General features: G+C 38.2%; 2 protein-coding genes across 7 annotated transcripts; one reads left to right on the top strand and one right to left on the bottom strand.

Moving 5' to 3' along the window:
* Positions 1 to 513: 513 nt before the first annotated feature.
* Positions 514 to 16,880, bottom strand: znf532 (zinc finger protein 532). 6 transcript variants are annotated; one of them, XM_079898413.1, is made up of 10 exons: positions 16,188 to 16,880; positions 15,882 to 15,942; positions 8,699 to 10,997; positions 7,620 to 7,801; positions 6,780 to 6,956; positions 5,576 to 5,738; positions 4,353 to 4,664; positions 4,071 to 4,183; positions 3,764 to 3,905; positions 514 to 2,615 (listed from the first exon to the last, which is right to left on the bottom strand). In XM_079898413.1, the coding sequence occupies exons 3-10, from the start codon at positions 10,970 to 10,972 to the stop codon at positions 2,097 to 2,099; spliced, it is 3,882 nt and encodes a 1,293-aa protein (XP_079754539.1). In that variant the 5' UTR covers positions 10,973 to 10,997; positions 15,882 to 15,942; positions 16,188 to 16,880; the 3' UTR covers positions 514 to 2,096. The 6 variants fall into 6 exon arrangements, with proteins under 6 accessions (XP_079754539.1, XP_079754543.1, XP_079754541.1 ...); XM_079898417.1 differs by lacking the exons at positions 15,882 to 15,942; positions 16,188 to 16,880 and adding an exon at positions 13,263 to 13,304 and having other exon boundaries at positions 8,699 to 10,673; positions 10,799 to 10,997; XM_079898415.1 differs by lacking the exon at positions 15,882 to 15,942 and having other exon boundaries at positions 16,188 to 16,514.
* A 4,621-nt stretch (positions 16,881 to 21,501) lies between these two features.
* On the top strand, positions 21,502 to 25,895 carry grp (gastrin-releasing peptide). Its single transcript, XM_079898534.1, has 3 exons — positions 21,502 to 21,854; positions 23,939 to 24,219; positions 24,888 to 25,895. Exons 1-3 carry the CDS (start codon positions 21,719 to 21,721, stop codon positions 24,939 to 24,941), a joined length of 471 nt encoding a protein of 156 aa, XP_079754660.1. The 5' UTR covers positions 21,502 to 21,718; the 3' UTR covers positions 24,942 to 25,895.
* Positions 25,896 to 26,155: the final 260 nt, after the last annotated feature.

Raw genomic sequence — 26,155 nt, 5'->3', positions numbered from 1 at the left:
TCAGTGTCACCCCAGCGGCCCTGCATGAACGCATCAATCACACCGTAGCGTTTCACACTGGTCCCTTATTCTGAGAATCCGGACTTTTAATTTGTTTGTAACAATGGTGACCAAGACCAGCGGCTAACAAGAAAATGCTTTCAAGCTAATTAAAATAGGCCCAAATGAGAATTTCTGAAGTATACAAACTCCATACCACTTTAAACATGTTAGATATTCTGAATCAACATGCACTAATGCTACATTTTCTATATATCCTAATCATTCGTTAACAAACATGTATTCATTACTTCAATTTCTGCCTTAAATTATTACATTGTTTACATGAATACATTTTTAGCTAACTGTGTGATTTGTATATGTACATTTCTGAAATACATAACTTGGACACAGTCACCTCTGATAACAGATCACTGTAAATTGTAATGTAGAAGACGCATGCATTTTCTGTAAAGCTGCTTTAAAACAATATGTATTGTGAAAAGCGCTATACAAATAAATGTGAACTGAATATTCCTGTTTATGTATCATTTATTAATGATAACAGGTTTTTTTGCACAAACATAGAACAAGGTCTACCGAACATCAGCAAGACATTCTATAAAACAGAACAACCACTGTGAATGGCTTCTCTCATGCACATATGCGTCCTCGTATATCCAAAGGAAAAGGAGAGCAAAATACAGCGTTTCGAGATGGAATCAAGGACAAAAAAAAAAAAAAAAAGAACGACTGAGCTCATCATGAAGTGAAACGTTGAAATTAAATGCTACAGCTGAGTTGGAGGGGTAGAAAAAAGCAAAAAAAAATTGTACAGCTCGATTCACATTTGACCAAAACATTCATTTATAGTAAAGGCAGCATTTGTTGCACCCAAACCCCCCCCCCCCACCCCCCACCACCCACCACCCACCACCCACCACTTTTATCACACTAAGCATGTGAGTGAGTGGAACATTATACTTGAGAATTTTCCATAACATGTTGCTCAAAAAAAAAAAACCCAAAAAACCATAAGGACGTTGCTTTTGAGCGCCAGAGGCACTTGACCACAATGTGTAATATATAAGCACTTATGATTTACTGATTTCATGAATGAGAAAACTACGAGTGGGGTGTCACGAACTACAGGGAAGGAACTGACAAATAAAAGCTTCCCAAAGAACCTCAAAATTAAATGGGCATCAATTCGAAATATGCTTCTTGATAACAGGCCAAAGCTGACCCAGTGTAGTATGTGAATAATACAAAATGCAAATGCAAAAATAACTCAAAGTTATGATTTGGAACAAGCTGCCTGAGAAGAAATGAAGTGAGGAGAATCGTCCGGGTGTGACGACACTTTAAAGTAAAAAAAAGCACATACTGATTCAACACGACCTCTTGGCAGTGGCAGAGATATATAAATTTAAAGAACTACTTTCATGTCTTGTTCTTCCATAGTGCTAAATTATAGTAGCTTTAAATGGACAACTAATTGACAGAACAGAAGCTTTCAGGCTCAATTCCATGACCAATTCTTCAGTCAAACGCCATTTCCGGCCGCTTTAGGAGATGCTTTTCCTGCTTGTGTTGTAAGTTGTGGACTGATTGTCCTTTTGGAGTGCAAAATGCCTCATTGAGAAGTGTAACTGTGACATTCTGTGCACTTCTTTTTTTTTTTTAGCAGCAGTTCGGGAATTAGGACCGAAAGTGCATCCCAAGACTGACACAGCTGTATTGGACAGTATCTGTTCCCACGAGAAGACAACGAGAACAGTCTAAAATAGAAAATAAAAAAAAATCTATAAAAAAGGTCTATCCAACACGCATACAAACATCTATCATAAAGTATACAAAATGTGTTCTCATAGATAATTAAATACACATAAATCAGTTTTTAATATATTACACATCTTTAAACACACATTCTGTGTGTATAGATTTATACATTTTGTATATATATGTATATTTATATATATATGTATACGTATGCACAACAAATGAGCATACAAAGAGGCCAGAGTGAAGGAATACAACACGTTCTCTATGACAACATACAAACAAATGATTCCTTGCAAACCATCATCCATCCACTAGGGGGCACTACCTCGCTCTTACTTCTCAGCTGCGCTCAGCTGTTTGGACTTAATGAAGGCCATTCCGTGTGTCCGCATGTGTGTGTTTAAGGCTCCCTCCGTTTCAAAAGTTTTGGAACACACTTTACACTGAGTATCTGGGATGCCGTCGTTGGCCTCTGGGTTGGGCGTGTTCTCCTGCTGACCGTTGTGGCGTCCGAGTCCTTGGGCTTCCTTCATCTTGTGCACGATGAACAGGTGTCGGGACAGGGAGTGGTGCGAGGTGTAGCACAGGCCGCATTCACGGCACTGGAAGGACGAGACGTCGGTCTTGTGCTGAGGAATGTGCTCGTGGAAACTCACGATGTCCTCGGTGGTGAAGCTACACACGGCGCATTTGTGTGTTTTGAAGACATTGATCTTTAGCTTCTTTAGAGGTTGTGAGGATGAGCTCTTGGACCTTTTACCAGGAGTCACGTCCCCTCCGGCCTCCTCCACTTCCTGTTCCCTCTCGGCATCCTCATCTTCAGAGTGGTGCTTTCGTTTAGGACTGGGTAACTGAGGATCCAAAACAACAACAATGCTTTATGCAATGCACTGAAATTTAAAAATTCTGGTTGATAATGATAAGCTGATAATAATTTCAATGTTCATGTTAGTTTCATGCAGATGGATGCCATATATATATATATATATGAAGAGTTCAGATGCAAAAGCCTCTAAGTGCCATCTGAAATTTTCTTCTAGAATGATCATTTTTATAAAGCTTGTATATTTAAGTTCAATAATTTCACTTAAATGACAATAGGTATTTTTCATTGCCATTTAAGTGAAATTACTGAACTTAAATATACAAGCTTGATAAAAATGATAATTCTAGAAGAAAATTTCAGATGGCACTTACAGGCTTTTGCATCTGAACTCTTCATATATATATATATATATATATATATATATATATATATATATATATATATATATATATATATATATATATATATATATATATATATATATATATATATATATATATATATATTATTTGTTAGACAGTCATTATTTAAAAAAAAACTTTAAATCTAAAATCAATGGTTTTAAAGGTATCACAGCATTTTAATGGCTCTCAAAATTAGCATGCACAATTAAATATGAAATTTTGACCTATATCGATCAATAAATGAAAGAATCTAAAATACAATATGGTACCAATATATTGTAAACTTTTTTTTTTAAAGAGATTAATACTTTTATATAGCAAGCATGCATTACATTGATCAAAATGTTTCCTTTTCAAATAAATGCGGTTGTTTTGAACCTTCTATTCATGAAAGAATGTATCATAGTTTCCATAGCTTAAAAAATTAAGCAGCACAAATGTTTTTAACATTAAAAAAAAAAAAAGATTCTTGAGCAGCAAATCATGTGACACTGAAGCCTGGAGTAATGATGCTGAAAATTCAGCTTTGTCATCACAGGAATAGATTACATTTTAAAATATGCTAAAATAGAAAACAGGTCTTTTAAATTGTTATAATACTTCACAAGTTCAACATTACTGTTTTAGCCTAGATGAGCGCATTCTTTCAATAACACTACAAAAATCTTCCTGATTCCAAACTTTTTAACGGTAGTGTACATCTGTCTAATGCACTTGCAACATTCCCAGACAATACAGACGCGTATGTGCTAGTCTGTCTGGTGGTTACCTGCTCTTTGTCCACGATGGCCTCTGTGCTGCTGGAATCTGCTGGAAGCTTGGCCTCTGTGTCTTTGATGCCATGCATCAACTGAATGTGTTTCTCTAGCAGCAGTCTTTTGGTGAAAGTGCGACTAGGTTCTGGACAGTGTCTGCAAAAACCCAAGAGAGATCAGTTTGATGCTCTTGAATGTTTGTTATTAGCTTTAGAGTAAAATGAAGTGTTTTAAGCATGAAAACCGAGGGACCCCTCCAGGCATGAGGGACCTAGAGCTGAGTTCACAAGCATGAATGGTACAGAAACACATGATACTCACAGACATGAGTAGACCTTCCGTAGGCCCTTGTGTTTGATTCGGTTGTGTCTACATAAACTGTGAGAGGAACTGAAGGACTTTTCACACTGTCGACACGGATGCTTTTTCAGTTGCTGGTGTAGCAGAAAGAAAAAGATTGATCATAATCATGCCTATACGTGTGCAATAATGTACATACATTCAATTAAAGCTCATAATGTTTCTTCCAGACTTCCTATAGCCCTGGGTCTCTATGAGCAGAGTTTGTAATAATTATTAGAGTTGTTTCTCATTATATTATACCTTCCCATGCTCTCTTTTCATGTGCACGATGAAGACTTCTCTCTGTGTAAACAAGCGGTCACACTCCATGCAAGTCCAGCCAGGGCAGGAGGTGGACGATGGGTCTTTTTTGGGAAGGTCTGTCCCAGTACTTTTCTTCTTTGTCAATGATGTTGGCTTCTTCTCTCCCTTTTCAAGGCTGTTGATAGAGCCACTCTCCTTGTTGTTGTTGTTGTTATTTAGGCTCATGGAATTAGTAGGTTTGGAGCTGAGAGGGAGATTGATGCCCAGGTTTGGAGGGCCCTCGATGGTCTTTAAGGTGCCATGCAGGGACTTGGAGAAAAAAAAAAAAAGTAATATTATAATATATTATAATTTTTTTTTTAATTAATATGAATATTTAAAAAATATAATGGTTCATATTAAATAGTAAATAATAATAAAATGCCAACAATTAAAATGAATATCAAGATTTTATATTTAAATTAATTTACTTTATTAAAATATATATAAATAAATAAATATAAATAAAAAAGGAAAAATTGATAAATAAAGAGAAAAAATTTCAAATAAATATAACAAATATAAAAATTAAATAGGATACATAATATGAAAAGCTCTATAATATTTTCTGTTTCCAATAGTATAAAATAATAATGAATAAAGAATAATGGATAAAATAATAATAATAATGCAAAAATAAATAAAGATACAACATTATTAATATCTAGGGCTGTCAAACGATTAATCGCGATTAATCGCATCCAAAATAAAAGTTTGTTTTTACATAATATATGTGTGTGTACGGTGTATAATTATTTTCTATATATAAATACACACACATGCATGTATATATTTAAGAAATATTTAATATATTTATATTATATATAATTTATATTATATATAAATATTTTATATATAAATAACACATTTTTCTTAAATATATATGCATGTGTGTATATTTATATATAGAAAATAATTATACTCCATACACACACATATATTATGTAAACACAAACTTTTATTTTGGATGCGATTAATCGCGATTAATCGTTTGACAGCCCTATTAATATCATAAATATAATATAAATTAAAAATACTATAAACATACAATATATAATATTATATATATATATATATATATATGCATGTGATTTTAATTGAAATATTTGAATGACCTGTTAATACAATTTATTATGGCAAATGACAATTAATACATTTTTTACTGATTTTAACCCCCTTACTTTAATATGATCCAACATTAGCTGCTTTTGGGCGTAGTGCACCGAACAATCTGGACACTTGAAGACAGACACTTTCTGATTAGATATATGCTGGTCAAAGTGCGTGTAGAGCAAAGTCTGCTGGGTAAAAACGGTGTCACACATGGAACACTTGTAGATCAGCCTGCAAAACAAAACATAACACATTGCCAGTGAAAAGAGTACTTTCTAAAATATTTGGTTGCCTGTTCCTACTTGTGTAGGAGTACATTCCTACTTCTCATTACAAGGTTAAATAGCTCAGGCCGAACAAAACAAACAACATTCTCTGTCTAAAGTGTAAATGCTGTGTTGAAGGAATTATGCCATACGGAAACTTGTCAGTTTATTTATTTATTTGACATCAACATTAAACGCTCACGTTGTCAATAAACCAGCTGATCATGTTTCCAACATAGATACAGGTAACACAGGAAGTGCAAACAAACCATCTGGCCTTTTCATTAAAAGTGCTGACAGGCCTCTTGTTCAAAGAGAGGGCACAGTAATTAAAGCCACCATGCATAATTTCTTTCTGCACCTGAAAAGGTCAGTGGTGTATGAGTTCTAAACGAAGCGATTTGACACGCCTATTGAGTTTCTCTCCACTCTACTACTACTAAGAATTACTGAAAGCTTGTTTTGTCAGAATGATGGCAGTGTTTAGTGCATGCGTGCGTTTGCACGATAGGAAAATAACACTGAAGATGGATAGTGTTTTGCAATCCACAAAGCATAAATATCCAATAGTATCATCTGCTATAAACAATATTATCCAGATCTATGAAATACTTGTTTCTGATTGGTCTATCGTAGCACTCTGAGGTCAAAGATTTTTATATAATGACTGCTCAAACTGTATAACAGACCATTATCCCAGAAAAACACAGCTGTGTGGGTTTCACGTCACAGTGTTTCTTCTCACATAATACAATTACTTCAAGTCAAATCAATATTTAATGTCTATTATTTACTCATCTGTCAAGTAATAAATAGAATATAAAATCAGATGACCCATTTGGGTTTATTTTGCCATATTGACTGGCTATTTATACATTTCCCTTTACTTCATGTGGTTTCTCAAAAAAAAAAAAAAAAAAAGACATTTTCAACCTTCAAAACAACAAGAAAGAAAAATAGAAACTGGACAAAGAAGATTCTGTAAATTTATAGAGAAATGACTCACTTAGGCTCTCCAATTTTAACTCCTGGATGCTGGGTGTAGGCGTGGGAATGCGTACTGGGGGCCGATTTAAAAGCCATGGGGCAGATGGGGCATTTGTAGAAGATTTCACAGTGGGACCCCTGAATGTGTGACTTGAGAGCAGCAACGTCAGCGAAGATGATGCTACAGTGAACACAGCTATGTCCAAAGAAGAAAAAAAGAAAGTGTTACTCTTCTAACCGTCTTTTTTGTTTCTATAATCGATGCCAGTCACCTTTAATGCGGCATCAATCATGGGTGAATGGCAGAATAATAACAGTGAATAGCTCTGTGATTGCCATTTTGAAAGCATGACGAGCCCTCATTTCATGTTCCACTCAAAACCAATTAAACACTTAGGCAGCTTTTTTTATTTTTTATTTCAACACGTTTTATGCATAAATAGGAGCTTTTAAGTCAACTCAGAAATAAGAATAAAATGAGGTCAGTAGGGGTCACTCACAATTTGGTTCAATACACGACACTGAAGTCGTGACTCGATACTCTCACTATACTTTGTTCTTGTAAAAGAATGCATGATTTATTGCAATAAATTTTTCATATCCTCAATGTATGCTGCTGCATTTTTTAATTGTGATATATTGTGGCATCATTCATTGCTACACCCCTAGTGGACAGTGAAAATAACTACACAGTTTTGCTGATCTCCGGCTGAGGTTAAAAATCTCCAATTTTGTATTCATTTGCTTTGCATAAATAAATAAACAAACAAACATCTTTTACATGAAAAATAAAGCCATTTCTAGGAATCATGGAGCTTGTTTTTGCCTTGACGGTTATAGAGAGTAATGCAGTACTAACCGATAGCCCACTCTGCGTGTGTAGTGCAGGCAGTTCTTGGTCACATGGGACTGAAAATGGACAGACCGACAGATGGCTCCACATTCAGGGCAGATATATGGAGACTTGTGCTGATGGATCCTCAGATGGGAAGCAAAGCTGCACTGGTTTGGCAGTAGCATTTGGCAAATGGTGCAGGTTTTCTGTTTAAGTTGAAGGAAAAGCACAAGCAAATTGTTAAAAAAGTCTTTGAAGGGATAGTTCACCCAAAAACGAAAATTCTGTCATTGATTACTCACCCTCATGTCGTTCCAAACCCATAAGACTTTCGTTCATCTTCGGCACACAAATTAAGATCTTTTTGATTAAATCTATGAGCTTTCTGTCCCTCCATAGACAGCAACGCAACTACCAATTGAATTGAGTGGTTTAGTCCAAATGTTCTGAAGAGACTCAATCCCTTTATATGATGAACAGATTAAATTTAGGCTTTTATTCACATGTAAACATTGATCAGCGAACAAACAGAAGCTCAACCGAACATGCTTGACATGTGAGAACAAACCTCTTGCAGAAGCTCAAACGTGCTGCGTAACACTTGAACCTCATTGGTTGTTGCATGTCAAGCGAACATGCTTGAGCTTGCGTTTACCACAACTGATGTGTGAGTTGATGAATGTTTATATGTGAATAAAAGCCTAAATTCAATCTGGTCATCATATAAAGCAATCGTGTCTCTTCAGAAACTTTTTACTACACCGCTAAATTCATATGGATTACTTTTACGATCTCTTTATGAACTCTTAAAATCGTCAAAGTGGTAGTTGCATAGCTGTCGATGGAGGGACAGAAAGCACTCAGATTTCATTAAAAATATCTTTATTTATGTTCCGAAGATGAACAAACGTATTACGCGATAGGATAGATATGATGGTGAGTAATTTATTTTTAGGTGTACTATTCCTTAAACACAACTTTTAACTACTTCTGTAAATAAAAGAGGAAGTCAGTGTTGCAGTACTCAAGACTGGACTCTACTCTGTTCTGGTCTTGGCCTGGACTCGGACTCAAAACTCTTCACAAATAATACATACACTCACCTGTCCACCTGACTCAGGAGCCTGCTGGTAGTGCATTGCAAGAGATGACTCTTCCTGAAATGTCTCACTACACTCCAAGCACTTCAGATTCGATTTGCAGACCTTGGCGGTATCCTTATCCAGTGGCATGGCAGCGACAATGGGGGTTGAAGAGGGTGCGGAGATCACTGTGGTTGGGTTTCCCTTCCCTTGACTTCCCACAATGGAGGATCCAAGATTAGCTGAAGAGGTGGGAGCGGTGGAGGTTATTGATGGCGCTAGGATCATCTGGTCAGCTGGAATTGGCTTCAAGATGAGATGTGAACACTGCATGACAACCCCTTTGTCTTTGTGTCCTCTAGCATGTGACAGAAGGCTGCACTTGTTGTAGAAGACCAGGTTTTTGCCACAGTGATTGCAAGTGACCTCAATGCGAACACTTCTACGATCATAATGCTGAGTTAGGCTTTTTTCTAGGGCAAAGGAATCACCGCATTCCAAGCACTTGTAGCCACGGGATGGTAAAGATATACAGGCAGAAGTCGGAGGGCTGAGATTGGGTACATAAACTGGCACAGGGTTAATGCTACTCAAAACCTTATTGAAGGCCTCTACCACTGAGCTCTGGGAGCTAGTTAGGACCTGGACCCGAGACACTTTCTTTTGTTGTTGTTGGGCCAAAATGGCTTGTTTGATGGGTTGTTGAGACTTGGTCAGGACCTGGTGGAGCTCAGCTGCTGATGGATTTTGAGGCAAGAGATTTAAGTTAGTTAGGTGGACTGTCTTTGGCACAAGTTTGGTGTTTGTTAGGCTAGAAGCAGGCACCATGACAGTTTGTTGCTGAATGGCATTAGCAGCTTTGAGGATGGCACTGCTGGCACTCTGAACGGATGCCGCCGGTATGACAGTGGCTTTTACAGTTGTATTGTTGGCAAGTTTCAGATTAATTACTTGGGAGCCTGCCGTCTTGACAGCTGAGACGGGTAAGAAGGCAGTGGCCACGGGTTTGATGGTCATTTGTTTAGTTACCTCAATGGCAGAGCCTCCAGAAGTAGCTACTACTGTGGTTGGCAAAGTTGTTCTAGTGGGAGATGAGAAAACAGAAGTCGAGATTGGAGTGGACAGCAGAGACGAGACAACATTGGATGAAGAATCAATACCTTTCTTCAAGATGTCAGGATCAAACTCGGGCAGGACTCTGGTAACTGTCCTCTTAATCTGCCCTGATGATGTCTTGATCGTTTTGATGCGGACTTTGGGAATGACTGGTATGGATCCTGCTGGAGATGCTGGAGACCCTTTGCTGCTGCTTTCACTGGTAACACTGCAAGGACTCTCGGGTTGTTTTGAGAGCATCTTCTTGCCTAGCTCCAGAGCTGACTCCTGCTCTGGTGATTTCTCTGTAACCTTAGGGATCTCTTTAGCCTCTCTGGGTGAGTCTTGAGGTGTGGCAAGGGATTCTGGAGACATTGCTTCTGTGTTAGCTTTCTTTGCACTGAGTGCTGCAATTGCAGCAATGCAGGATGAGAGCTTTGCAGATGATTTGGCCTTGGCTTGGGAGAGGTTGGTCGCACTCAACTCAACGACTGGTTCTCCAGGCTCATTTGCTTCTTGGGATCTGAAGGTTTCTTTGGAGGGCTCCTCAGTTTTTCTTGGTTTTCGAGAGTCATAAAGGTTTGAGTGTTCCACTGTGCCATTAGTGCTACTATTCTCTACTTTCATATGATTGTAGTTGCCATTTGTTCTTGGTCTAGATGGACCATCTGGTTTAGTGAGTTGAGAACGAGGCTCTTTAGCCTTTGTGCTCAGACCGGTTAGAGGGTTCGGTCTAAATGGTAAATTACTTTGTTTGTCGGCAGGGTCATCTACTTCAATCTTGTCGTCATCATCAAACTCCTCGGCACTAGAGATGGGACTAAACTGGTTGAATGTGGAGATATTTCCTGCCATCCCATGGATTTCACTTTTTTGAAGCTTGTCACTCTCTTTGCTGTATCTATTGTTGGGTGAAACAGGCAAGAAACCGTTGTGCAGTCCATTTTCGACAGTAGGATGAACATCCTTCTCTGAGAGATGTTCAGTGGTATCAAAATTCCGGACGTTCTTAACAATAACACTAACCCCAACATCTGGACCAGAGGAGACATGGGAATCCTCTTCATGGTGGGCATGGTGTTTGAGTTGTCCTTCATGATCATCGTGGCCGGACTCAATGGCAGCCTTGGGATCGACCATGTCAGGAATGTCAAAGGCTGCAAGTAGATCATCAAAGTCTGGGGTTTTCATGTCGCCCATGGTCTTAAAAGAATGAGCTAAACACCTTTGAAAAAAAAGGGGAAAGACATTTTATATTACACTCTGTATTACAAATATAAAAAATTGCCAGTATTCTTGCCTTTAACATTATATTCTTGCGTTGAACTAAGCAATATATAAAATGACCACAACCAGTGCAAAATGTCCTTTCCAGGCATTAAAACTATTTAAAATATATGCACCAAAATGCACATTACAATCATTATGCTAATATCTGTTGATACTATAAAAAGTAACTCTTACTTGGATACAAATTGAGTTAAATACATGTAAATAAGAAAGGAAATTTGGAATTATTTGGACATGACATTCTGTATAGGACTTTTAGTCTACCAGTATATAAAGGTGCTGAAAAATATTAAGAAAGCCCCAAATACAACATGTAAAAAATAATATAAACATTAAAATATAGAGAAACAGAAAACTGTTTATTAAGCCTAAGCATTTTTTGCAAAGGTACTAGTATGCAGGACCATATCTGCAAAAATAAAAGCAATAAATAAAAGAGATATTTATTAATAAACGAATACATTTGTATAATACAAAAACAACACAATGTAAGAATAACAGTTACAGATTATTTAAGAAATGAATAAAGGACTTAAATACATAAATGATAAAATAAGGAATATATAAAATAAAAAAAGAATTAGAATTTTAAGAAGACCACATTGTGTAAATAATACATTTTGCAAAAAACAAACAACAAAAACAGATTTGGTCCTCCATAAGGTTGATTCTAAAATATCAGCACTAACTAAAAATCAACCAACATATGAACATCAACATTTTGGAATATTTAAAGTGGTAAGAGAAGAATTAAAAATGTATATATATATATATATATAAGGAAAATAAAGCTGTGGTGTGCTAGTAGGGTTAGCTACCCCCCCCCCCCCCCCCCTCCCTCCCTCCTGCACTGCAGCCCTGCCTCCATTACAGTTAATAACATCTGCACGCACAGGGTATGCAGGGCCAAGACGGCCTTCCCCACACACAATGAAGCCAATGTGGTAAGGCACAAAAGCAGAGGAGCAGCAACAAAAGACAGAAAAAGACATAACACAAGGACAAGAGTATTTTAATGAAAGACATTAAGCTGTTAAAGCCAGTATGGGGCCTAAACACATTTACAGCCGAGCAGCCTGATTTCAGATGAGGGTGCCGCTCACAGGAAAACGACTGTGATTCTCGGGTTTCTATCTTAGGCCTTTTAAATCAGGCCACTGTACGACGCAGTAGTCCAATTATTTGAACAATATAGAATATCACACATAATAAAAGTGAACACACAGACACACACATGCAAACATATAGAAGTGGAAACATGCAAATGAGCCACTCCTCACCCTTGTTGTTCCGACAACTACAGCAAACAATCTTGCTTTGCTTCCCTTCTTCCTTCCTTCCTTTTACCACCTCCACAACAAAACACCACCACCCTCCTCCTCCTCCTTTCTCTCTGACAGCAGAGGGAAAAAAATCCACTTTTTGCACTAGGCAGGGCCCATCAAGAAACAATCCACCAGGAGGGACACGGGACGGCACGCCAAAGACCATTCTGGATGGTGACCACTATGAATAACAGCACATAGTGACCCACGGTCACCATATCTGCTCAGTTCTCATGGCTGCCTCCCGACCCTGACGTGCCTAACCGTCTCAAGGTGTGTAAAGACTGTCTTTCTAACATCCCTGCTCGGGGCTGTATCACTCCTGAAGACCCCTTTGCCATTTTGGCTGCCATGAAGCAGTCGGCTATCTGCCTGTAGCACAGTGACTGTATTGTTTCCTAGCCTCCTCGTCTGCCTCAAACCGGTTTCAGCCGGTTCCGGTCACCCTGCATAATGTGTGTGCTGCAGTGCAGCCACACAGGAGACACAGGAGCTGCCAGTTTCTTCATCAAATCTTCAATATTCCTGCAAAATATTCCTGCTTAGAGTGTGTGTTAATATTATCGAAGAGGTTTGTGTTCAGAATGCGTGTGCAATTCACGTTGCCGAGCTGAATCAAACGCTAGGCCTGAGAAACACAGACTATGGAAGACGTTTATGAAAAATACATGCACACCAGAGGCTCAGAGCTGGTTTATATGGATGGATGGATGGACGAGAGAAGGAAAAATGAAAAGCCAAAAAGCAGATGCACATTCCAAAGGAAAACCACAAGCACTGTGTAAACCAAAACCACAAGATGAGCACAGTTTCCTGACAGAAGAAAACAAGACACAGAGACAGCAAGTAGAATTTAAACAGGCTCGGTACCTGACCTCTTTTTGATTGTGCCTCTCGCTTTTACCCCATTCTGCAGCACTGGACTGTTTCTACTTCCTTCTCTGCCTCCCCTCTCCCTCTCTCTCTCTCCCTCACTCTCTCCATGGTCCCTGTTCCTCTCTTCTAGCCAGTGTCCCTGCTTCCTCCTCTCGTGTTTTCCCCGGAAAACCAGTGAGAAACACGGATCTTTGTCAATTAAAATCAGCTGCTCGTCCCCTAATCCTCCAGCCCTGGGCAACCGTGTCCGGTCTCTGCCAAACGAGAGAGAAAACAAAGGCCGTGACACGTATAAAAACACACACACAGAGACACACAAACAGGGAAAAAGTAGGCTCTCGCCCTACCCCGCTTCTCCTCGGCCCTACTACCGGGAATCTTCGTGGAAAGGCTTATGCAAGACGTCAGTCCAGCCAGGCCCCATTCTGTATGAGTGGGATTTTTTTTTCTTCACTATGAGCCTGCTGGTTCCTGTTCTATAGGTCACTCTCTCCTCTGCAGATGCACGGCAGCGCAGGGAGGAAGGGGGCAGTGTTCTGACAAGCAGCCCTGGCCTTTTGTCTTTGCGTGCACTCGTGGGGGGGAGGGGGATGCGGGATGAGACTCTGGCTCAAGACTGCAACCAGCTGCTGCAGCCAAAGAAGACAAACAGATTTGAGGAGAAAGTCGGAGTGACGAGAGAAATAGGCAGTGGAGAGGTGGAGAAATAATGAGGGAATATGAGACGGGACTGGAAGGAGGGGTGTAAGGGGAGAAGGGAAGCTCTTCTGGAGTGACGTTTGCTTAGAGAACAAAGGCCCATGATGGCGTTGGCGTAGATTGAAGATAGAATGCAGTCGAATCACGTATGCGTGTGCTTTTTTCATGCATGTGCATTCAATCCTATTGGCTCAGGCATATTTCAAAAAAATAATGATGAAATTAAGAATAAAAAAAAGAACCTCTTTAGTGACATGATCTACAATAATCATTCAATGGTTGTGGATGTTTTCTTAATTTATGACCCTGTGGCACCATTTATAATAAAATAAGCACTAGATGTTCTTGTTTCTTCTACTAGGCCTTTGCCAAGCAAACTAATCTGAGACACTTAACAAAGCAGAACATACTTAAGTCAAAACCAACCAAATGCTATTACCAACACTAGAAAGACTAGCCCATGAACTTATGAACTCATGAGTCACAAAGCAAATTCCGTTTTGTTATTTTTCTTTTGAGTTTCCATTTGCAACCTATTGCACTACTAATCTGATGTATATCAATGTAAAACAATATTCATTTAGATTTCATTCATTCATACGTACCCGTATGCAGTCGAACCAAATGTAAAATCTAAAACCATGTAAATTAGTTTAATAATACAAAATGTTTGGCTATCAGTTAGCATTATCTAATAGCGTTGCACGGCCTATGTGATGACATTGGTAGTAAAGTCATTTCACAGGATAAGCAAGTTACAGCATTTTGATTTAAAAGTCCAGTGTGTTAATTTTAGCGCCACCTAGTGGTGAGGTTACGAATTGCAACCAACAGACGTTACGGTGGCCGACAGAAAGAGATGTCGTCTGAGACAGCAGAGAGTAGCCAGTTAAGCAATGAGGTTTCTTTACAAAGATAAATTAAGACATTATGATTACTTAATTTTTCAGTAAAACGATATGTTATTGCAAATATTATTGTTACTTGTTCATCACTGTGTCAGTGTTTTATTCGCTGACTTTAGCTAGCTTCTTTGCACGAAGAACAACATAGTGACGAAACACGCTCTGCAGTATTTCGTCCGTTTAGGGCTACTGTAGAAACATAGTGGCGCAAAATGGCGACTTAACGTGTAAGGGGACCCGCGGTGTATGTAGATAGAAATGACTCGTTCTAAGGTAATAAAAGCATAACGGTTCATTACGTAAGGTCTTTATAAACCACTCAAAACATAGTTATGCATATGATATTACATTTCTGTCAACAGATTCTCCTAAATATTACACAATGCACCTTTAATATTACAAAGACGTTTTTGTCCAAAAAATCATCTATAACATGAGCAAGACATGTATGAAGAAAGTAAATTTTGATTTCCTGTTGACTTTAAATAAAAATGGGTAAAGTTGTATTCCAATTATAATTAATTATTACAAACAATATTGTTGACTGAATATTCAATATTCAATGAGAAAAAATCCAGGACGGGACTTGATTTTATCCATTTGGGAATTGACTGTATTGTGAAAAGTGGGCGTTACGTACTAGTATGCAGCCAAACCGAAAGCGAGTTTACAAAAACACAATGCCTAAAAAGTTATTTTTAAAGCTTTGCACGGCCTAAGTGATGAAATCGTTTCACAGGATGAGCAAGTTACATCATTTCGATTAAATATTAGATTTAAAATCAATTAAATATATTTACTTTATATAAATATATTGATACATTTTTATTAAATATAGGCATTTTCTCAAAGGATCATTACTAATAAAGTAAATGGGGTCCATTTCGATTTAATTTTGACTTTAAATAAAAATGGGGATATTTCTACTGTAATGGAATATTTTAAAAAAATAATATGATGATCATTTCTTGTGTTTTATAAAGAAAACATTGGTGGTTGTTCATTGTGGCCTACCAGAGGATTCTTTAGCCCTGGACCCTGAATCATTTACAGGGAGGTTCACTTCTGATGATTTCTGGAATGAGAAGAATATGAATGCATGTAGCTATTGCATGAAAAACCAATAGATTCAAAGTCCAGCTAACAAAAACCTCCAATCATAGAACCAGAAAACCATGACGGCAGCAATGCTATGGTAAATAAATGCATGTAATGTATACTCTCCACACTACACCCCATTATCAGCAACCCTCTTGGCCTTCCACAATGACAGCTATCAGAAGTATCAATTCAAAGAGCAAAGAACAGATGCTGACCTACCTCTGGGTTTTTGTAAGAAAGAGCTTTGTCTCAATTAAAAGCTTGCATGTGAGGGCTCTTCTTCTCAGCAGGGCAGCAAAGGCAAATATCAAAAGCAAGAAGGCCAGCCATGATTCTTGCTGTTGCACCACCAAATTCAGCTATGCACAGCACAACCTAGAATGACAGACATCATCAGTATGCATGAAAGAGGGACTCAGGAATACATTGCAGTGCTGTCAAAAAGCATTACAAAACGTTGCTCATGGGTGCAAGAAGCCCTCATGACAGCACTGCTCTAAAATGATCGAGAATGCATGGCTTTCCCCCCGCCGAATACAGCAGTAACATGGAGAGGTTGCTGCCCACCCCCCGAGATGTAAGCGCAGTCACATGACCGCCTGTGTCCTATTGATTCCTCAAATCGTGTAATAACACTGCCAGCTGCAACATTGAACATTTGAGTAGCAGAACGTACTGTGATGCCACCACGAATATCTCGCCCACCGCGGAGAATTTATTCGCTCTTTTTAACGGTAAAAAAAATACGTTTTTTTTTTATTTATTATTTATTGGGAAGTGTTCTCTCAAAGCTTGCCCATAGATTGCTGCGCGCTTCTAAAAGGATTCGGTATGGAACGAACATTTGCGTTTTATAATCTCGTTTTTTGTACTTCACTGCTTTAATGTTGTGAGCTGAGCTTTTTTGTGACCGTCAATCCCACAAGCCCTTGCGATTTTCACAGCGGCATGATTCAACAAATCGGCTCTTTTGAACAGATAATTTCCAAAAATGATTCAGGGATTCTTTTACGTCATGACGCAATTGCGCCATACGTACTTCCATGCTCAAACACATTTATTACGTTTTTTAGAAAGTGTTATTTTGTGTCCTGGTGAAGTTTGTTGCAGCCTTGAATCAGATTCAAAAGTATTTATTTTAGAACCTAGATATTCACAGAAGGCAACACTATCAAGCTGAAATAACCGATTTCCTAATCTTTTTTGTAACTTTTGTGGTGTTTGGCAAAAAGTTATTTTTCACTTAATCCGGATCCCTTTTGAATGTGTGAATTTAGGTTTTGTTTTGAGGAGCTGACTCGAGAAATTATCGGACCTCTGTTTCGTGAAACATTCGTTCTGTCATATAATATCAGTCATATAATATGGTTCAGTCATATAATATTATATGGGTTCAGTATAATGAAAGATCGGCTATGTGAACCGGTTCAACTGATTCATTGAAATCCGACTCATACGAGCAATTCATTTTACCGCACTTGGATAAAGAAAATCTACGGTTGGTTAATGATCTGAGATCATATATCGAAACAAGACCACGTATTAAAATGAATTTATTATGGCGAGTGCAGTCTATAGGCCTACAGCAATTTGCAATATTGCAAATAAATGCTGTTTTTTACATGATGAAATCAAATAATCAGATCATTATCAACATTACCATAACAAGCTGTGACTGGGCTTTTATTATTATCATCGGTTTTTATTATTATTATTCCATAAGTGCCATATGGAAGTTTTTGTCCTTGTAAACTGACGTCCTCTCATCAACAGATAGCCACCAGACTAGCCGAATGTGGTTGGTAACCTTCAAATGAAACCAAATAGTTCCATCTAGTGGTGAAATTGATGCTGTTTATTTGCATAAATTACATTTTATGGGTTGCAGTAGCCTGGGTTTCCCCATACTGCCTTGCTCGCAGCGCGATTTCATTCACGCTGCTAGGCAGTCTGGACACCATGGAACAAATTTTCCCCTGAAAAAGGGAACCAATCACAGAACGGGGAGGGAGCAGCAAGATGATGACGACACCGAAGCAGTTTGTTTATATCAGACTCGACCTTACCTTCTACCCTCATGTTTATCTTGCACAAACGGTAATATTCGCTAAACGCCATCGTGTACAAATAAATCTTTGACCCATCGTCTTTTTCCTCGTCAAATTTCTCTCACTCTACATACGTCATCTGGTATAATTGAAGCGATTGGCTATAGACCAACGCTACTTTTGCGTCATCGAAGGGTAACGCCCCTTTTTGGGGGAAAACAAACGGATTCCCCTAAGAACAGAACTCGCTCGCTCTAGACCTGCAAAGTTTCTTGATAGCAAAAATCGCACAAACATACACTCTCTTTGGACTATTCAGACATCTATCACTATCTCGTGGAATCACCAAGTAAGTAGCCTATTTTTTTTTATTTTTTTTTTGTCATTAACACACTCACAGTATGACAAACTAGACGATGAGGCCATGTCAAGAGGAGTCGGTGGTTTACTTGGATCATATTTCACTTGATTTAAGCTATTGACATAGTTTTGTTGTCGACTAGCTATAACTTACTTGATAGAAAGACGAAGCTGCTATAGCAGCTACGTGATTAACGTTAGCTCTCACTAGGCACGCTACCTTGGCTGTTAACTGATTTTACTGTTGAAATAGTGGCAGGCTAGGACTAAAGTGGACTTGGCTGGTTTCTGCTAAGTGTCTAGAAAGTGCAAGGACTTTAAAAGTTGTAAAAAGGTTTACAGTGTACGGCAAAATATGTATGGGACCTATGTATGGGGCATGTTTTTCATTGTCTCTACCCCACTTAAGGTACGGACTATTTATGTTTTTAGCATCTGACATGATTGTTCTGTACAGTGTTTGAGGGTTTCTTACTAGTATAGCTAGTCGACAACAAAACTGTCAATAGCTTAAATCAAGTGAAATATGATCCAAGTAAACCACCGACTCCTCTTGACATGGCCTCAATCGTCTAGTTTGTCATACTGTGAGTGTGTTAATGACAAAAAAAAAAAAATAGGCTAACGTTAACTTACTTACTTGGTGATTCCACGAGATAGTGGTAGATGTCTGAATAATAGTCCATATTTGGCCACTGCGTGGGGTCATTAATCCAGTTTTCGACCATTTCAAAGGGACACCTCTGTAACTCCCTATCCAGTAGCTTCTTTAAATACCGCTCACGGTCCTCGGCCGGCAAAGAGAGTGTATGTTTGTGCGATTTTTGCTATCAAGAAACTTTGCAGGTCTAGAGCGAGCGAGTTCTGTTCTTAGGGGAATCCGTTTGTTTTCCCCCAAAAAGGGGCGTTACCCTTCGATGACGCAAAAGTAGCGTTGGTCTATGAGCTACATACAGGCGCATTTGATAGACATTCATAGCGCCCAATAAACGTCTCTGGGCATTCGTAAACCACGCCTCAAATACGAGAAAATGCACACGTAGTTCCCAGACCAAGTCTCAATGAGACTTGGTCTGACGTTAGCCAGGCTAGGGTTGCAGGGTAATACTGTTAAAATTGTATGTGTGTGTGTGTGTGTGTGTGTTTTAGACCAATTGTGACACATTGATCTATTATTTATATCTTGCAAATATTTTAGTTCATTAATAAAAAAACATTTAACGCAACATATATGTCAATTAAACTTTGATTTGCAAGATTTTTCAAATATTTAATTCCACTCACTTTTATAACCTAACATTTCTCTTTTGACATTCAACTTCATTTCATGAATTAGCCATTATGATGACGAAAACGACAGCATGAGAAATCCACCTTGCCCGTCCTGCTTTTTGCTGGACTGTTTACAAAACTGACAGTGCCTTTGAGGTCTCATCCATACTTTTAGGCTTTGCTATCTGGGTCACACTATCCTGAACTATTATATCTTTAAACACATCCCTCAATATTATCCCAATAACTCACAGAAAAGCACGCACATCGCCTCATCTGCATGCACGCATTGTTCACTTGTTGGTTTTTCCATCCAAGTGAAACCACAAGCATCAAAGCACATCTGTTCTTTCTGATTTACAGAACAATACAGGTTTTTAGGGGATGTTGTTCTCCTTCAGTGCCATTGAATGCAGGCATGAACAGTGTTTGCCATGTAATTAACACTATTTAAATTTTATTGAGGCTTTTCCTATTATCCATGGCATGACATGCTTGTTTGTGGGCTTTGCAGGAACTTCCATTCTGCCATTGTTTGCTGGGTGAGAGATGTGAAATTAACAGCGGATATCATTGAAAAGTGACAAGTAATTTCATCATGCTTACTGTCCTCAAAAATTCTTAATTCTTTTCCCAATTGTACATCTGCACCAAGCACTTTACAATGATGGACAGAGTTGTGTGTACCTTCTTCGCTGTGGTATTTAAGCTTTTTGGTAGATTTAAGCTTTCACTTCATCCACTATAATGCCTTTTTTACAGTAGCTGTCAAAAATATATGAACTCCTTATTTCATAATTGTGTGCAGTCCTTTGTATGGCACTAACTGGGGTTTTTGACCATTTTTATAGTCATTTTATACACACACACACACACACACACACACACACACACACACACACACACACCAAAAAAACGGGTTTTCATGTTTTATGAGATCTTTCCATACTAATTTTAATACTGTTCAAACTGTACATTCTATATCTCCTAACTTTAATCCTAACACAACCCTTACAGAAAACTTTCTGCATTTTTACATATTCAAAAACACACTTATGATTTATTCATGGGGACAAAAAATGTCCCTACAAGGTCGAAAATCACTATCTTTGTAGGTCCCATTAGGGTTTACCAGGTCACACACACACACACACACACACACACACACACACACACACACACACACACACACACACACACACACACAGAGAGAGAGAGAGAGAGAGAGAGAGAGAGAGAGAGAGAGAGAGAGAGAGAGAGATGACGGTGAAGAACATTTTTTTGATCTTTCATCTTTCTGCAGAACCAACCAGTGTTTTATGTATTGCCTATAATGGCTTAAATTCATCTGTATTATAATAAACAGATTTGTAACTGGAGATCTGTTGACAGCTTTAGGCTGCAGTGTCCATTACCAGGAACTTCATTATTCATAAAAAAAAAAAAAAAAAAAAAAAAAAAAAAAAAAACCTGCCCTTATCTGGACTGTTGGCTGGTTTTACAGGAGTTTTGGCCACTATTTAGCTGGTCAGAATGGGAGACCAGTTAAATTAGCCAACTGTTTTTTTGTTTTGTTTTGTTTTTATCACCATTTTCCTATGACATAAAGCAACTGCAGGAGAAAACAATAAGGAGCCATTTACATGTTATTTTTACCCCACATCTAATGAAATACCGATGACACTTCACATTTAATCTGTCTTGGGGAGCATAATAGCCCGTGGCTGAGATAATGACAGGTTAGCTCAACATGACATTCTGTTTTGTTTTATATCAAGTAGCCTAACCCATCAAGATACTGACGCAGAACCCCTGGGAGGGGGCATTAAACTTTCAGCGTATAACACCCTCACGAACCATCCAGACATTGGCACGATAATTTCTCTCTATAGCGCGCAGGAAATTATCGCGTCATTTTCTTTCACTTTCTAAGTGGTCGTCGTCACGGGAGTATATAAATGAACTGATGATCCAAATGCACCATTACAGGGGCCTCTACTAGCAATAACTGTACGAGTAGTTACAGGAGTAGCCAACTGATCAAGGAAGGTGAAGGGACTTGAGTCTTAAATGGGCGTTATGTGCCTCGTATGGAGATACAGATTAGTGGTGTCCATGATTCTGGTTGTTATACTCTGTGGTGTGTATGCATCAGACGTACAACCAATTGGAAAAGTTTATCCACGCGGGAATCACTGGGCTGTTGGTGAGTGAAAATCTTATTTTTAATTTTCCCAAACCAAAAACAATTTAGCCGTTTGGGTCATATAGCTATATAGCATATACTCGGTTTTGGAGCCGAGTAAATGCATTTAAATTGATGTTACATTACATAACGCAGCAGTTATCCTGCATATTTTAAAAATCCAAAACAAGCTATACTCTGCATTTACATTTGTTACTTTTTTAAATAGAAAATTCTATTAAATGCGTAGAATCACTGTTGTGCTTAAATTCTGAATGTTGAGAATTTAAGTCAAAGTCTTATTTGTCAAATGAGCAACAACAGCAGCCTACTTGTTGAAAGGAAGTGTATTTTCTATACAAATAAGTAGTAAGATGTGTACAATAACAGGCTGTTATCAAATATAAGCTATTAAATTAAAACATAATATTCAAATAGTAAAATATCAATTTTAAAGTGGAATAAATAAATGATAATAAGTATTTTTTTAGAAACAAATATGCTGATCTAGAGGACCTATAATGTAACCTCTAGAACTTTTGATCTCCAAATAAACCATATACGCAAAAATGGTTCTGGATAAAAAAGATTTGTTGCTGAACGGAGCTGCATGCAAACCATTGAAAAACTGAAGAAATGCTTTAAGAGTTTACAGTAAATTAAATCAGTATAACTATAGGCAATTATAACAATATAAACCACTTGATTAAACATACCAGTGGAAGTTTATTAAGTACATGTATTATGTATATCTGGAGTGATTGGAAAACGCTCAAGTGCCACTTAAGCTTTGAGACTGATGAGTGAAAGTGGATCCATGGGGTGTAAAGAGCAGACTAACACCTGTATCTTAACTGGATGAAAATAGGAGGTGTGCAACTGGCTTTTTGTATGTTTGTGTGATGAATTTGCTAAGATAAGATGGTATAATATGATATGTTCTTTTAATTCTGTTTTTGAGTCTGAATTCGTTCTGTTGAGATGTATTCTGTGCTACTGAACTCGTGTTGTATTCAACAATTTCTCATGAAGTCTATCTTTACATGATGAATAGAAGGAATTATGGATAATTTTGGCTCAAATTACATTTTCTTTGCACATTAATACCAGACTAGATTCAATATGTGTGTTTTCAAGATATACATAATCTGCATTGTTATGCTTTTTGCTTGTGTAAGGCCATCTAATAGCTGTGTGTGTAAACCTCACTCCCCCAGTCTCAAGAAGCACACTAGCGACTGACACTAGAGGCTGCGGTTTTTAGTGTCCTTATTAGTGCGCCCGCCTCCTATGACGGTGACTCTGGTTTGAATCCCTGTAAGAGTAGGACCAGTCACATTGGTGCCGTGACCCGGATGGGAGTGAGGTTTAGGGGGGTGAGTGTAACAGAGGCCAGTTATTAAAAGAGCTGTTCAAGTAAAACTTCCTTCCCCGGCCTCAAGAAGCACACTAGCGACTGGCACTAGAGGCTGCGTTTTTTTAGTGTCCTAAGTAGTGTGCCCGCCTCCTATGACAGTGATTTTGGTTTGAATCCCACTCTGAGCTGTAAGAGTAGGACCAGTCACATTGGTGCCGTGACCCGGATGGGAGTGAGGTTTAGGGGGGTGAGTGTAACAGAGGCCAGTTAGTAAAAGAGCTGTTCAAGTAAAACTTGCTTCCCCGGCCTCAAGAAGCACACTATCGACTGACACTATGGTTGTGGTTTTTAGTGTCCTTATTAGTGCGCCCGCCTCCTATGACAGTGACTCTGGTTTGAATCCCGCTCTGAGCTGTAAGAGTAGGACCAGTCACATTGGTGCCGTGACCCGGATGGAAGTGAGGCGAGTGTAACAGAGGCCAGCTGTTCAAGTATCTCTCACTCCCCTGGCCTCAAGAGGAGCACTAGCAACTGATGCTGGCTGCAGTCTTTAACGTCCTTGTTAGTGCACCCACCTCCCATGCATGTGACACTGGTTCGATCCCCGCTCAGAGTGGGTAGGAATACGACCAGTCACACTTGCAACCACATGAAATCCATATACGTTTAGTCATATTTATATTAAGAGCATGCATTTTACTTAAAATCAGAGCAACAATCAGCCTATAATGACCTATATTTGTTTTAGGGCACTTAATGGGCAAGAAAAGCACAGATGAGCAGGTCAGACCAGAGGAATCAGAAGGTGATGATAAGACCTTTATGACGACCCCAGACCAGGATCTGCTGCTGGAAAGATTCAACAAACATCTGCCTCCACTCCTGTATGCGATCATGAGAGGACGGACAGGAGCGAAGAGCACGCAGGATGGCACAGAGGAGGTCGATGCTCCGAAACTGCTCGAGCGCATGCTGACCAGGAGACGTCAGTGGGAGGAAGATCACGAGAGAGACAGACAAGTCAAACTGGTGAGAACATAGGAACTAAATCCTCAACAAGATCATTATGTTCATGCATAAATGCATGCAAAACGCATGTAAAGTGCATAAGGTTCTGATCTAATAGTGCTTTTTTTTAATCACATAATTGGTCTGCAATAATGAACAAACATTATTATTATTATTAGCCTGTTAACTCTCGTGCATTCACAGCACGAATTTCGAGCGTTTAAGCTTTCGATTGATGAAATTATGATGATTACTAAAATATGTGATAGGGAAAGAAAGCAATAAAAAAGTGTCCCTCTACCAGGACAGGTAACAGGCTAGTGTTTTTATTTGACAAAATAATGATGATCAGTGTTGGGTTTAATGCATTTCTAAGTAATTCATTACTGTAATTTAACTACTTTTCCCTTGAAAAAGTAAAGCAAAGGATTACTTTAAAATTTTCTGTAATTTAATTGGTTACTTCTGATGTAATTGCATTAAATATTGAATAGATTATAGAACAATAGTGGATTTAACAACAAAATGTACGTCTCATGTTAAAAATAATGCAATAGAGAGTAATTAGTACAGTAATTGAATTACACTATTGAAGATTTAATTAGTAGCTAGTAAATAATTACTTTGTTTTTTGTCCTTTTTCTTCTATACTGTAAGAATGTTTATTTTTGTATATATTTCACATACAGGTTGAGGACTTCTTTTTAAAGGCTTTGAGAATGCAGGATGACAACCAAAGCTGAGGACAAACTGGACGAAAGACTGTGGTTTGAAGTTCACTTGTCCACTGGCTCAAATACAAATCACTTTATTCCACAACATATAAATAAGCATGTTATATTTTTGTATGTCACTATCTCAATGAAATACACATAAACTGAGTGTCATCATATAAAAATGACAGTGTGTATTATGTATATATGCTACATATAAATACATTGCTTTCCATGCATTATGATTAAACAGTAAATGTACTAAGCTGAATGCGCTAGTGTCACAGAAAAGTAAAAAAACTGAATTTCTCATTCTGAAAGTAAATTATTGGTTATGATTGATCTATTGAGGTGACTGGCCATAAACGGCCTATTAGTCAAGCGTTCACTTAACAGAGGCAGGCAGGTGACAGGAAAGCTCTTCACCGCACACCAACGACCATCTGAATAACTAAAGCACAACCTCTGCATTGTCTGTGAGAACTGGCAGGAAATTGTCGATGGTCTGTCTCGCCCGCTCTCAGCTGTCTGTGCGCAATAATGGCTCCAATTATTCACACCAGTGTTTCTAACAATGAAAAATGTCAATTGGAGCCACTTTCATTTGGTTAAATTCATCTAGTTCACTGGGATGTGTGCTTTTCTCATTTGTCACAGATGAGCGAACACTAATAGAAATTCAGCATCAATCAGAATCTAATTCATCATTGATAAAGTTACTGCAAAAATGCCAAATGTTAGATTGGGTGACGATAGTCGTGATGTGTGTTCATGCAGATGTACATGGGTTTGGTACGGGTGTCTTGAATATGGTAATGCAAACAACTATATTGACTATATAAATTTGTGAAATTTTGCTTAACTGTAGGATATATGTGTCTAGATGTATCTCTTGAGAGGGATTTTAAAACAAACCTCTATTTTATTTGAAAGGTTTACACATCTTACAAATGCTTTATTTGAATTTTACACCGTATAAATGACAAAAATTACAACTATGGGGTCGTTGTATTTGAGGAGTGTATTTGGGGACTAACCCCCGATTTGTAATAAGTTGAATGAAAGTGGGAAATAGAACACAACCTAAAAATTCACCACAAATTTAAAAATGTGTAGATTGTAAGCAGTGCTGGGTAGATTGCTTACATAGTCAGTTACTGATTCCAAATTACATGACAATTTTTTTTATTAGTAACGTAATCCACTACATTGCACATTTAGGTCACTGGACTACTGTTTAATTA

The sequence above is a fragment of the Squalius cephalus genome (assembly GCF_949319135.1).
Source record: "Squalius cephalus genome assembly, chromosome: 17".
Classification (NCBI taxonomy): Eukaryota; Metazoa; Chordata; class Actinopteri; order Cypriniformes; family Leuciscidae; genus Squalius; species Squalius cephalus.
Note: the sequence above shows the minus strand (reverse complement) of the source record. Positions and strands in the feature narration are given on the sequence as shown.